General features: G+C 31.1%; 1 protein-coding gene across 3 annotated transcripts in view; it reads right to left on the bottom strand.

Moving 5' to 3' along the window:
• Window positions 1–16151, bottom strand: part of LOC145323683 (uncharacterized) — an 80878-nt gene that overhangs the window by 31360 nt on the left and 33367 nt on the right. For all 3 annotated transcript variants that reach the window (XM_080166130.1, XM_080166131.1, XM_080166132.1), the window contains exon 7: window positions 1409–1512. In XM_080166130.1, the coding sequence (XP_080022256.1) occupies window positions 1409–1512 (104 nt within the window). The remainder of the gene's footprint in view (window positions 1–1408; window positions 1513–16151) is intronic.

Genomic DNA, 16151 nt, shown 5'->3' with positions numbered 1-16151 from the left:
AATATTCAAACGGTTTTCAGATTCGTAATCAGCATTTCAATGCGGTCATTTTAATATGCAACATGCCTGTGTTTGAAGGAATTAAAATTTTTGGTTTTAAGGGGGTGGGCACTTTTTATAACCCCCGCGCGCCGGCAGCCATAAGAGCCAAGTCACTTTTGAAACTTGAATGGGGCTTATCATACATATATATGACTTACGCACCTTATGATAACAGTAAAATCAAAAAAAAGGGTGAAATGGACCCACCGTATTATGTATAAATCTATTTATTTTTCTGTCTATGTATGAATTAACAATGTATAAAAAATTGGAAAATGGAAATGTCTTTAATCCATCTGTCTATTAATCTATCAATCTTATAAAAATATTTTATCCATCTTTATAATAATCTATCTACCTATCTATCTATCTATCTTTCTATTTACCTATCTATCTAAATTAGCAGACATGAAGTAAATGAACAAATTGCAAAACAACTGCTCTCATTATTTCCTCTTCCCAGGGAGAAAGGATAATGCATTTTAAAAAAAAAACTTACAGATTACCTATATTGTTAGCTTTTACAGAATGCTGTTTTATTATAAAAACAAAAACTATTAATATTACAGCAATAAACTGAATTTTTTTCAAAGAAGCATTATCCCCTATCCCTGAATCATGCACCCAAATTTTTTGACATATAACGGAGCTTTCCAAGAAAGACAAGCACATTGGATGGATGGATGGATGGATGGATGGATGAATGGATAGATGGATGGATGGACATATGGAAGGATGGATGGATAGATGAATAGATAGATTAATAGGATGGATGAATGTATGGATAAATGGATGGACAAATGGATAAATAGATCATAGATGTATGGTTGGATAGATAGATGGATGGATGGATAAATAGATGGATGGAATAATAGATAAATGGATGGACATATGGAAGGATGGATGGATAGATGAATAGATAGATACATAGATATGACTAATTGGAGGTTAATTTGCATAGGGATAGATATATGGAAAGCCAGATCGATAAAAAGAAAATTAGTTACTTTAAATAGATAGATAGATAGATGAACACATACATGTACATATTTAGATAGATAATTTATAGGTAGATTGATAGATTTGTAAATTGGTAGAAGAACTACTAATATGTATAGAGAAATGTAAATAGTGATAGGTATGTAGTTAAATCAATAGATAAACATATATAGATAGATAAACAAACAGAAGCGTTTTATAGTGCCTATCAAAATGACGCCATACTGAACTGTAATTGGTCAATTAAAATGTATACTGACCTGCCATTGGTAATTTAGTCAGTGTTTTAGCCTATCATTGGTTTTTTGTATTGTATAACGTAATTTTTTATCGGCACTATAAGGAGCTTAAAACAAAATCTACTTACTGGTGAGACTTGATGGGCAGAGCAGCTGTACTTGTGTGAGGGAGGGGTGTAGTTGTTACTGGGGGCGGAGCCGTTGATGGGAAGAACAACTCATTGATCAAAGCCTAAAAAAAGTTTAATAAGAATAAAAAGACAAAAACTCTTACAAAATTAGGAATAATCTAAAAAAATGGTTAACATTAAATGCAGTATCATCAATTTAGTTCTTATTTTTAAAAGCGAAGCTTTTCTATAATAAGGGTCGGTCCGTCCGTACGTCCGTCCGTCCGAGATAGTTAGCTTTTATTCGTTAATTTAAGCATGTTAGAATTGTCCTATCGATTTCAAACTTTGCATGGTGATTTCTGTAGTAGTTAGGTACGATTTAGAAAGCGTAGCAACTCTATAATCATTACCAAAATATCCGTACGTCTATTTTAAACATGTTAATTTTTCTACTTTTTTAACAACAAATCTTTATATGATCTAATTATCCGTTTGATCTGATATTTGGTATATTGATTCCTAGGACAACAAAGAACAATATTTTAATCGAAGCAACTCTATAATCAAGCCCTAAAGATGTAAGTATGTCCATAAACATTATCCTGTATCAAGCAGTTTTTCAACAAATTTACTTACAATTTTGCTTCGAATCTTATACTTTTATATTCTGATTATTCAGTTCAGACACTCTACAAGTATTAATGTCCGTTTGTCCTACCGTTTCAGTGCTTCGCTTTTATGGATGTTGTCATCCTTGTTTTGTTAAGCATATTCAACTGGTACCCAAAATTTTATATAAAATTGGGTACTTGGATTGGTTGGTACACAAGTAGGTATCTAAACTTTTCAACCAACTATTTTATTCCACATAAGCTTAAATCAGCGTAAAACTAATGGACTGGACATCCTATAATTTTATAAATTATGCTTTCAAGAATCTTGCGCTAAAAATGGATATAGAATACGTGGATATATTGACAGCGAAAAAACAATTTAGGTCATTTAATGGTCAGTTCGTTCATCCAGTAGGGCTGCAGGGAATAGGGTAAAGGGGGTGGAGAAGGTGATCGTCATTTTAGCCAGCTGGAAGATTCACTTTATTAGAAAACATGACAATCTTGTGCAACATCCAAGTAAATATAAATCGATTGCTCCAAAGTATTTAAGTGTTGAAATGACATATTTAAGCAAAACCTTTTAACCCCAACTATGCATTTTTAATTGGTAATAAAAATTTTACTTAAACAAGATATTTTTAGTAGCGAAGCTACTCTATAAGTAAATAACGTAAGTACGTCATTTCTACCATGATAAATCATTTATAAGTAGTTTTATTGAAGCTTTGAAACTATGTATTTATATATCCATCAACCAATCTAACTAATATTTAAATATATCTATCTATAAACCCATGTTCGGTATAGCTATTCCTATTTGTTTATTTATCTATCTAATTCTATCTATCTATCTATCTATCTCCATTTAAACCTATCTTTCTAAAAACCCCTAAAAACTATTTATTTTTCCCCTACCCAAGACAAAAGTTTAAATATTTTTTTAACTATCTACATTTCTATCTAATTTTCTTTATATCTATCTATCTAACCCTTCAAACGCATTTATCATATTTTCTATCTATCTATCAAAGACAGTTATACTATAAAGGATGCCTAATTAACTAGCAATTTTATGTTCCTGTAAAAACAAAACAAAATGAAATTTAGCAAAACTTAAACCACAACAGGATTAGTTTTCATCAAAACATATGCGTTTTTAAATGAAAAAAAAAAACAAAAAAATAGACCATTTTAGATATAAAAAAAAACTTCAAATCAGAAGAAAAATGGCCATGATGCACTAAATTTCAAGAAGCCAGACAGACACAGATACATCCTGCTACTCTGGGAGATAAGATATCCCATTACTGCTTAATGAACGAACCAATCAAAATCCACTGAAGTACCAAAAGTTGTTAAACTAACGAATAAGAAAATGTTATAATAAAACTTTGGGAACTAGTGTAATAAACAGCCCATTGTTACCTCTCTCTCTGGAAAGTTTAGCTGAAGTTTGTTTGCTGTTTCACAGTCACATCTAATTAACTCCTTATTATTAGTGGCGCTGCTACTCTAAAACCAGGGAATGTTTGTCCATACGTCGGTGCGATTATAAAGCCTTTTAATGATGATTTGAATTGTCCTATCAACTCAAAACCTTGCACAAAGCTTCCTGTAACTATAACATTAAAAGCAAAGCAGCTCTTTATTTGAATTTTATAATAATGATTCATATGAATTATATTTATAATTAGATAATTCGTTGTATGCTAAGCATTTCTAGGTATATGTTGATACAATAAAGAAAATAGATAAATGATAGATTGATAAATAGATGGATAGATAAATTGACAGTGAAATACGTTATTCTTGTTATTGCTGCACTACTTATGGATATAATTGTCCTTGTTTTTTTGTCTTATCAATCTTAAGTTTCCGCTGTTTACTCAAATTTTTCGGGTTATTAGATATTTCAGGGAGAGAAAGAGAGAGAGGGAGAAAGAGAGAGAGAGAGAGAGGGAGAGAGAGAGAGAGAGAGAGAGGGAGAGAGAGAGAGAGAGAGAGAGGGAGAGAGAGAGAGAGAGAGAGAGGAGAGAGAGAGAGAGAGAGAGAGAGAGAGAGAGAGAGAGAGAGAGAGAGAGAGAGAGAGAGAGAGAGAGAGAGAGAGAGAGAGAGAGAGAAATAAGATAAAGACGAAGATAATAAGAATAAGAGAGTAAGAGATAAAGAAAAGAAATAGAAAAAAGAGAAATTGCCTAAATACAAAGAGATATATTCGGAGAAAATAAAAAAAAAGGAAGAGAAAAAGAGATATTGACAGAAAATGAGAGAGAGAGAGAGCGCGCGAGAGAGAGATAAAATGAAAGAAAGAGAGAGAAATAACAAATTATAGTGTTGGCATGTCCAAGGGTCAAGTACATTTATTATAATTTTATGTCTATATATCTATCTATCTTTCTATTTATCTATCTATCTATCTATCTTTCTATTTATTTATCTATCTATCTATCTAACTATCTATCTTTCTATCTATCTATCTATATATATATATATGTCTATCCATATCTGTTTATATCTATCAATCCTTCAAACTGTCTAACACATAAGTCATTGGAAAAAAGGTTTTATCATCAATAGTCATATCCCCTAATCCCTAAAAATGATTGACAAAATAAAAGAATATTTAACTAAAAATAAACAAAAGTGTTGATTTTTAAAACTCACATAAATAAACAAGTAAGTTTTAGTGTTTACAAACAAAACAATAATAAACAAGAACGATAGTCTTTATGTGTAACGCAGCTTTAAAAAAAACAAGCTTAAATATAGTTGTTAATTAAAAGATGCATCTAAAAAAAATCAAGATCTTTCACTGATATTAACTACAAAAAAATTGTAAAAAAAGCTTAAAGCGACTGATAAAACAGTCAAGACTTAGTTGAACTTTATCTTTCATAGCAGCTGAGGAAATAAAATTTTTATTGATTGACTGATTAATAAGCAATTTTTTCTTTATATGATCAAAAGGACGGATGGACGGACGGACATATCCTAGTTATAGAGTAGCTTCGCTTTTAAAACATCAAACATGTATTGTACAGTAAGCAGACCTAAACATTAGTTGGAATTTCCGCGAAGCTAAAATATATTTGGATACGTCTTTCCATCTTTCAGTCATGGATATTTAAGTTAATTATTAATTCGTCTTTGTAGTCTAAAGTGCATGTTCAATATTTTGACGAAGACCAAACTGCATTACTTTTGAACCACTTTTGACGTCTTAATCTCCATCTCTTTTTAGGGGCTTTCTTTCCCACTTCTCCTCTCATCTTCCTCATTTTATGACGTCACAGGATTCAAAAGTGACACAAAGTAATGCAGTTTGGTCTTGGTCAATATTTTTACTGCCCAATACATAATTGAATAACTGTTCTTCATTATTTATATTTTTTTCTTTAATTTTTATATTTTGATTTGTTGAGCTTCACTTTTATTGATGTTGTAATCCTTGTTAATATTTGCTATAAATCTAAATTGAATCAAAATTCCTTTGGAATACAAATTTATCATCAAGTCGAAAATATAGATGGAAAAATCTATAATAGTTATTTCTCGCATCATATTATAAACAGTTCAGAACCGGTTTCTAATCACCAGATTCGAATGAATACGAGAAAACAAATTACTTTGATGTCTGACCGTTTGTGCTTAAGGAAACCCTAATATATAAATCTTCCCTAAAATCTGTATCGTCTTTTGAGAGATCTTAAACTACAAAACAAAATAACTACATTATTTTTTATTGATTATATAATGATTCTATAGAAAAAAATATTTAATTTTTTTCTTCTAGATTTCGGGGGTTATAGCCTAAAAATAGCCTGAAAACTGCCAAGGTACAACGTCAAAGTCCCCTAAGAATTGGTGTTATTGAGATCTTACGTTACAGACATACATCCTATCACATTTATATAAGGATAAATTTCGAATTAATTAAACTTTACTAACATTGATAACGGATGTAGAATATACGTGGATATTATGACAGGAGAAAAATTGTCGTCAATTTAGGTTGCAATTTCCCCTTGCTTTTATTGGTCGGCCTGTTTATCTAGTAAGAGGGGAGTGGATTGGATAAAGAAGGGGAATGGGGAGATCGTTATTTTAGCCCTCTATAGAGTTCACTTTATGAACATGAAAATCTGGTGTAAGATCCAAGTAATAATATATCCCTTACATTAATCTATTTATAAAAATTCTATATACCCAAAAAATGAATCTTCATATAGAGGTGTTAATTGAATTTATACTGCCAAAGAATTTGATTTTTTTATTGAGCGATTCAAGGACGATTAAGTCCAATAGCAGTGATTTTTAAAAGCGAAGCTGGTCTATGATTCTTACGTCTGTCCGTACGTAAGAAATGCTCTTATTGTTCATTTAGGCATGTTTTTGATTTTAAAATTTGCTTAATGATTCATGTATCAGTTAGGTACAATATAGAAAGCGAAGCAACTTATAATTGTTATCTGAAAGTTTGTACGCCCCTTTAAAACATCTTCTTCAAATTTTTTTGCATGATATAATTATCCTATTGATCTATTTTTTCAAAGTAGACAGACAAAGAAAATTACACACATTTGTCTAGTGAATTATCACAAAAAAATCAGACGTTTATCTAGAACATCACCTGAGAAAATCATATTTTCCCGTAGCGTTACGGATAGACTTACTGACGGAGGGACATACAAAGTTAACTATAGAGTAGCTTCGCTACTAAAAATAATTAAAATTGGAATTATGACAAATGGTCAAATGACAATTTTGACAAATGTGTGAATTTTAAGTTAATTTCATAAAATGATTCATTTTTGTGTAAGTTTGCAAAGCTATTCTATAATTAAGGGGTTGTCTGTTTGTCCACACATTTGACTAACTATTCGTCCGTTAAAATCAATTATATTTAGTGAGGAGTGCTATAGTAGACTGGTACCCAAAAAACAATTTCTTTGATTTGTTCAAAACTTTGGGTACTTTAATTAAAACTGAATTATTTGGTACACACTATCGCTATACAAACTTTTCAATAAATTATTATCATGTATTTACAGAAGGGTTGAGTTTGTTTATCAAAATTATAGGTGTAATTAATTAACTTATGTATCTATCCATTTATCTACCTGTATATCTATGTAGACGTATCTTTTATAGATGTATCTGTATGTCTACTTATCTAAATATCTATCAATTATTTATCTATCTATCTTATATTGACAGACAGTGAGAAACGGAATTATCTAAAAGTTACTTAATTAGAACTCTAAGTCAGGGATCTGACAATTGAAGATAAATTGATGTATATCTCTCAATTGTAATAAACAAAGTTACCCCTTCTGTGGATTACAATTATTGGTAGAAATATTTGCACATCACTAATTTGTAGCAATCAATCAAAATTTAAGAATGAGATATTGTATTTTTTTTTTAAATTTGGGGACCAACATAATTTACAATTCAATGAAAAATACTCTTATTTTAAATAGATAGATAAGATATAAGTAAATTTATACAATAGATAAATAAATAGATAGATAGATAAAATAGATATATAGATAAAAGGAAATCTAGATAAGTAAATAGATAGATTTATAGATAGATAGATAGATAGATATTTAGATAGATAGATTGATAGATAGATAGATTGATAGATAGATAGATTGATAGATAGATAGATTGATAGATAGATAGATTGATAGATAGATAGATTGATAGATAGATAGATTGATAGATAGATAGATTGATAGATAGATAGATTGATAGATAGATAGATTGATAGATAGATAGATTGATAGATAGATAGATTGATAGATAGATAGATATATAGATAGTTTAGATAGTTTAAGTACAATTTAAATTACAGAGCAATAAAATTAGTTGATTCTAATTTAATAGCATTAAAATAGTGATTTATTTAAATTATTTTGTCAACTTACATGTTATTAACTTATTATCTCAAAATCTTTAATCGAAATATATTTATATTTAAAGCAATTTTTTGTATTCTTATAGTAATAATAGCGAAGCTACTCTGTAAATTACTTTTTTTCGGTCCGTTGCGTCAGTCTTTCCGTCCTAATGAAATTAACTACTGTGCATGATAATATGGCTTCACATTCTTTTGAAAACTAACCTTTTAATTGCACGACCTTTGTATGGAAGTACTAGTTGTGCATGGTAAGGTGTTGTGCCTGTTTTGAGCCGAGGAATTCCCCCTAATTTAGGTATTTGTGTCGCGCATCTAACAAAACATCAGTAACAACCAGTTCTTGGACCGAAATTCGAACCTAAAACCTTCCCGACGACGGCTTTTTTTATGACACACATATCTATCTATTTTATATTTAATAAATCTTTATTTCTTGAATAAGTCTGAATAGAAAAAACTCTTTGCCTTATGAAACGTGTATGTACAGACAGACAGATGGAAAGATAGACAGACGAACAGACAGATGTTGGACAGACAGACGGACAAAAATATACAGCAAGGCTGTTATAAAAATGAAATTACTTAACATTTTAATTCCATACATTACATATTCTCGAGCATTTACTGAATGATACAGAGAAAAAAAAAACATGACAAATTTCCTTAAATTTCTAGCAGACAACCAATAACATAACCCTTACTTTTCCCCTACAAGATATTTATGTTAATAACAAGGACACTTATGTCTATAAGTAGCGCAGCAATAACAAACAAAAACATTCTTTAAAGTATAAATTTCCTTTAAATTTTGGACGGACAGAAGGACGGACTTAATTAAACAAAGATGTCAATTGGCCTAAGAGAATTTACTTATAAAGATATTTCAGCTATCTATCTTAAATGGCATCCGAGATAATAATATAAATCTTTCCTTACATTATGATTTATCAGATGGTCATCAAGCTTATGAGTTGAGCGACTTTAATTAACGAGTGGTGGAGGGAGGGGGGGGGGGGGATACAATTAATCCAATTTGTTATGAAGGGTCCCCCGAAGATAAAAAAAACATTCATATTCAGCGAATGTAAGAAGGGGAGAAAAAAGAAACATTAAATTGCAGTGTTAGCGAAGATAATAAAAAAGTTTTAGCTTGTACTGCATCATAGCCAAAGACGTTAAAATTAGACTCAACTCTTTCTCAAACAGATACATAAAGAGCATGATATTGGGGAGTACCTTGATTAAAAAACAGGTGCATTTTTGCAAAGTTTTTTCAGAGGTTGTGTAATCAAATAGTATGAAAATAAAAGCATAAAAATATTGTTTATATTTTCGGATAGACAGACGGACATACTAACAAAAATGAATAAATTTTAGAATAGCTTCGCTTCTAAGTAACATCCATAGACTCACCACACATTTAAAAGCAGTTTTTGTAGGAGGGATAATTAATCTAAAGAAAACTTAACCACCGCCGATATAAATAATTATTAATGTAAAAATTTCGATTTGTAATAGTTCTAAGATCGTTAGAATTAAGCTATGTCGATTTTATGTCAGCCAATCCCACTTTGGTATGATGTCATATAGCAGAAATAAACCAATAACATATTAGATCGATTGAAAGCTTGCATTTCAGCTGTGATTATCAAAGAAAATCCTATTTTTATTCATACTGGTAAAAAAGTTAGAGGTATATTATTCCTTACCCATTTTACACACATTTAAAGTCAGTTTTTAAGGGTTGTGCATTCAATTCCTCATAAGGATCATATTCACAAAAAGATAAATAGTGAGAACAAATCTACTCCTTCTATAAATTAAGATTATTGGTTTAAACGTTTCGACACTCCTTGTATAGATCTATCCAACGACAACATGTTTATAAAACTTTGGGTACAAATGTAATTTACAGTCCAATGTCCATTCCCTCACTTAATAAGAGTTAGGGGACGTTTTAATTAATTTTTAGGGGAAAAAGAAGTTTGTGTTGTTATTATATGCGGTTCTGGGGATTTAATAATGTGCTACATATGCGGAAATTGATGTACACTTTGCTTAAAAGAGGAGGAGTATGAATAAAAGGGTTAAAACGGCGATTGATTTCTTCAATTTTAAAAAAAGAACACTTTACTTTGGCCCACAGGTAAGCTTCATAACGTCATACACTTACTTAATACCCAACTGTTAGAGCAAGCACCATGCACAGTTTGAAATCAATAGGACAATTCTGACATAAGTACCTAAATACCTAAAAGCTAATTCGTTGCCATGTCGTAAAAGGGGGTTTAAGCAACATCCCTATATTAATATTTACAGAGACTTCAACGAAAAAACAAAAAGCCATCGTATTTGATATCGATGTACTCATATATACAGGGATCTTAAGGGCAAATTGAATTTATTTTCCACTTGCTGACTTTCTATAGAATAAAAATATTGGTTAAAACTATTGTTCACTAGTTTATAATTAACAAATCATTTTTTTAAAGTACCTAACGTTTAAGTTTTAAGTTGGATAAAAACTTTGGGTACTTTTTATGAAATTTTGATTTGTTAATTCCAACCTAGTAGTGACCTATAGTACTCAAAGTTTTTTATCTAACTTAAAACTTTGGGTACCGCTGTTACAGTCCAATATCTCATCCCTACCTAAACATATGTCTTATTCTTGATATAGTATGGCATCGCTGCGCTAATAATTGATATAATTGTCCTTGTTGAAACTATTGGAAGTTGATTGTCAGCATCACTTGATATCACGTAACACCGTAAGTGTGTAAGTTGTCAGTTTATGCTGATGGGTTTATGTAATATATCCATCTATCTATCCATCTATCTGTCTATATATCTATGTAAACAAAATAATGGTGATCGGTTTTAATAATATTTCTATTTATCTGTCTGTTAAATGTCTATATATCCATTTATTTGTATATCTATCTATCACTTAATGTATCTCTATACCTGTCTATCTATTTATGTTATTAAGTTTATGCTTTTGGATTTATGTAATATATCTATCTATCCATCTATATGTCCATGATATGTATATCTTCTATATGTATGTCTGTCTATCTTTGTATATTAATATAAGTTTATGCTAGCGGGTTATGTTATAATATATTTGTCCATTCAAAAAAACATATTTTTTTCGTTGACCTATCATTGCAATTTTTCTGTATTTAAAAAGAATACATATCGTGGCTTTAAAAGTCGACTTTTAGTAGACCGTGTTAGACTTTTTTGTTGTTATTATATCAACATAATATAGTTGATATTTCAGTCATGATTACTTTTATCTAAAGATATATTGTCGACCAAAAAAATGCTTACCCAGTATCGAAAAGAACCTATCCTATTTTGACCTAAATAAACAAATAAACCAAAAACCAACTCCTCCCTTATTTATTTTTTTTTTTTTGGGGGGGGGGGTAGGGAGATAACTTGTTAAGGGCTATACTAGACCTCCAAGTTTAACTGGGTATGTCCAACGACAGAGTGAGTAATGCGTGAGTCAGTTAAAATTATATGATTACGAATATGTTGTTAAGGGATATGCCAATGGACATTAAAGTAAAAGAATAGATGGAGCACGAAGATATATGTAAATTTTCGTGAGGGGTTTGGACCCTGTGTCGACTTTCATTTGGGTCTTTGAATATCAGCCAATAGCGTCGTAAAGATAAACACTATCAAGTCGAAACACAAGAGCAGCAAGCAATTTGCAAGCAGACGAAAAAGGTCCCCACCACTGGAGCCAGGTAGTTGTCTGGGTTATGATTCTATTCTTTTACATTTATTCAATGAACAATAATTTTTATACATCGCGGATTATGATAAACAAAATTACTTTTGATAATTACTTTAATAAATTTAGAATGTGTAGATGATTAATCTTTTAATTAGACCAAAAGGAACACGGGGTAGGAACAATCCGACCACAATTGTTAAAAAAGCTGTACATATTTATTTACATTTTATCAACTCAAAACTTTTGAATTTATTACTATTAGGATAAAGGTTTACTTTTGAGAATGTGCATCAACTTAAGTACCTTCTATTGTCTTATCCCTAATTTATCCACGTGTATCTATTACTATAAGGTAATAGTTATTTCTCGCATCGTATTATACACGGCTTTCCGCGGATATAGAATGTACAATTATAAGATTAAAACCAGTTTTTTAGCCCCGAGGTGCCGAAGGCAACGGCTAAAAACTGGTTTTAATCTTATGATCGTACATTTTTATATTTTTAGAAAGCTGGATATAATAAGATGCTAAACATAGTTTTTTCGTATGGATGAGAACAGGTTCCTATCCACCGGATTCGAATGAATACGAGAAAACAATATACATTTATTATATTTATCTATCTTTAATAACATAATTATCATTTTATCTATCTTTCCACCTTTCTATCTATCTATCTACCTATTTGTCCATCTATCTATCTATTTATCTATTATATAATATACTTACATTTTGAATTTTAATACAAAAAATATATGAACTTGATAATAATATATTCAATTATCTATCCGCCTGTCTATCTATCTATCTGCCTATATTTCCATCTATCTATCTATTTATCTATTATGTAATATACTTCCATATTGAATTTAAAATTTTAATACAAATATATGAACGTGATAATGTGACTTTTAGCGGGTTTCGCAATTTGATGTTTCAAAAAAGAACAAAATATGGATCAAAATAGTCAAATTTTAGAATACTTGATTAACTGGTTTTAATTTTCTAGGAAGCTATTTTTGGTTGACTTATTCAATCTCAAATGTACGAATTTTATATCAATTATGTATTACTTTAACCCTTACAGATCGGGGGGGGGGGCTCCAAGAGCCCCCCCCTCTAGTTTTTTCAATCTCATTTTTTTTGAAGGTAAGATGGAGTGCTGTGACTTCATGACTTTTTAAGTTTAGTAATTATACGTCGGCAAGAGTTGATTTTATTAGGATATATGGTCTGTGTTGGTCGTGGTGTCCGGTCAAAGTCGGTTGGGTAGCACCAAAATTAGAAAAAAATTCTAAAAAAATCTTAATTTCTACATTATGACTTTTGTGTATAAGGAGGAACCTAAAATTTTTTTGGTGAATACTTAGATATCAATGACCTTCTGAGAAAAAATGTGTTATGACCGTTTGACCGCTCCCTGACCGACTTTATGACCGATTTTTGTCCGGCTTTTACTACAGACATATATCATGAATATCGTGGCTTCTATTACAGCTAGAGTCCTATAAATTTTTTTGGTAAATCCTTGAGCAACATCAAACAGATAAAAATATTAATCGGCGCCGCCAACCGCCGTTTTACCGCCGTAACCGCCGAAAATGGCGGTTTCCGTTATTTGCCGTTTTTTGGCGATGATCAGAAAAAGTATTTTTTTTGTTATGAAAAATAAAAGTTCGTCCTAAAATTTGGTCATCCTAGCTGCAAAATTGGCCGCTCTACAGCTGTTTTAAAATTTAGCGGCTGGCCGCTAAAAAGCGGCTAAGGAGCGGCCTGGCTGCTATGACTAGAAAAAGTAATTTTCTCTAAAAATACACACGAACCACCAGAAAAAAAATTTACGTCTTTATCTGTAACAGGAGCCGAGATAGAGGGGGGGGCTCTTGGAGCCCCCCCCGCGATCTATTAAGGTGGGAATTGGGGCCCGAGCTGTAAGGGTTAAGAAAAGGATTATGAATTTAATGGGTTTAACATAAAGGGTAAAAATAGCCATACTTTTATATAAAGTAGTAAGATTTTTTCTTATCTGAAGCTAAAAATTCTTGGAAATTAATGGGTTTTATTTTTCAGGGAAGCTTTATACATATCTTGGGTGGTTTAGTGCTATTATGCTAGGAGCAAAAGAACTAGAAGTTGTAACCTGTAAAAGTAAAAAAAAACTAGTTTAAGAGGTTCCCTAATGTATGTATGTAATGTAACATTTTGCATCAAATCAGTGCAATTCGCAAATTCACTCAATCATAGATTCTTAGCTAGATAGATAGTAAGAAAGATAGATAGGGAGATAGTAAGAAAGATAGATAGAGATATAGTAAGATAGATAGATAATAAGAGAGTTAGATACTAAGATAGATAGATAAATTGTTAGCATAATATGTAGTTACCAAGATAAAAGGTTAGCAATCCTAAAAGAAAGATAGCAAGCTAATTTGACAGTTAGCTGCTTGTTAGATAGATAGCAAGCTAGAGAGACATTTAGTAGAAATATATCAAGCTAGAATAGATAGCTAGATTGCAAGCCGGATAGATAAACAGATAACTTCAGCTTGTAAATAGATAGTAAGCTACTAAGAAAGATAGCAAGTTAAGAAAGATAGCTAGATAGAGTAGATAGATAGATTGATGTGCATCTAACATTATGCAATAAATGAGTACAATTTACAAATTCTCACACATACACACCTCACATACACACCACACATACACACACTAAAATACAGTGGGGAATTTCAATTGACTTTTGTATATTTGTATGACATTTCACTCGAGAGAGATTATTTAGTCCTTTGACACTTACAGGTAAACATAATTCTTTATCCGTTTGACATTCAATCGGTGATGCCATTTCCAAAATCTTTATTTAGAATAAGTGTCAGTTTTTAGCAAATATTTTGTATAAATCATTCAAATTTGAAAATGTAATAGGATAGATAAGAATATAAAGAAGAACTGGTTCAGATCCAGCAGATATTAACCGGTTTAAAAGCCAAACTGGAAAGTATTTTATGTTTAACATTTTAAAACTCAAAATAAAATTGTAAACAATTAACTAACTCAGAATGACGGAATGACATAAGGACATATCCCAAATTAGTAGCTGCGCTACTAGCAAAAGAAAATTAGATTGACTGCACTGAAGTTAATTTAAAATCCACACTAAACTAAGAATGAAATAGGTCAAGCTAGCCATTTAAAGCATTGTAGGGGGGGGGGTAATTGGTGTTAAATCAATCTACAACCTTTCATTCCCCCTGATATTTCCCAGCATGATTTTATACATTTGTGTTTAAGGGGAAGATTATTTGATAATCCATTGTCCTATCCCTTCTTCTCTGATTTATACTGAACTATTTATAGGAAGAGTTTTAAGTTTTTGTGTGGGGGGGGGAGGTACAGCATTTTTAAAACAGGGATCTTAAGGGATAAGACATTAGAAGATACAATGATGTATATACCTTATAAGAACTAACAAAATTGCCCCTTTTGGAGATTTTAGTTTGTATGATTCATGTCCCCTTCCTCCTTGAAATTTTGGATGTATATTGCCGATATATACATAAATTACATGGCTAATGGCCTTAAATAAAAGTGGTCATCTCTGACATAGTATTGACATACCATGACATTATAAGTGTCGACCTCATTGTTTATTATAATAATTTTGGCAAAGACTGACAAATTATCAACATGCAAATATTTTTATTTTTTTTTTAAGTGGAGCTTTTCTGTAGATTGTTCCTTATGTACATAATAATCCTTGTTTTACCATCATTGGTTCTGTTTATATCAACTAGCGGCTTCGCCCCTAGCCTCTAGGGGCTTTGCCCCAAGAGGTTTGATCAACCTAATTTTTTGTATTTTAGATTTAAAAAGAAAAAGTAAAAAATTTTTTTTTTTGGGGGGGGGATTTTTCATTTTTTGGGGGGGTTGGGGGTGTCCCACCCCCCCCAAAAAATAGCTTAAAACCATCACAGGACCAGTAGGTATATTCCCTGAAGAGTAGAGCCCAATCGGTTCAGTGGTTACTGAGATCTTAAGCTTCAGACGGACAGACAGACGGACAGACGGACAGACGGACAGACAGACGGACAGACATCGTTCTACTTTGTATTATAGATAATCAAGTGTGTGTATTTGTGTGTGTGTGTTCATATTATACATTATAGTTTATGTGAACTTGTATAATCTTTAGATTTATGGATAGTCAAATAGATGAAAAAAAATTATAAATATATCCTATTATATAAAGTAGTAAGATTTTTTGTCTGAATATTGTAAAAATTTATGGTTTTAATGGTTTATTCTTTTCAGGGAAACTTTATGAAAGATTAAGGCTGGTTTTAGGCTATTTCCCTGACATCCCCTGCCCTCCTCTAGAGGTTATTGGCGAAACAACAAGTCATATCCTATAGAGTAGTAATGTTTTTGTTTGTCCATTAGGATCTCGCTAACCACTGTCT

This window comes from Acartia tonsa, chromosome 7, assembly GCF_053477335.1.
Source record: "Acartia tonsa isolate MP-2025a chromosome 7, ASM5347733v1, whole genome shotgun sequence".
Lineage (NCBI taxonomy): Eukaryota > Metazoa > Arthropoda > Copepoda > Calanoida > Acartiidae > Acartia > Acartia tonsa.
This window is presented reverse-complemented; position numbering and strand designations above follow the sequence as displayed.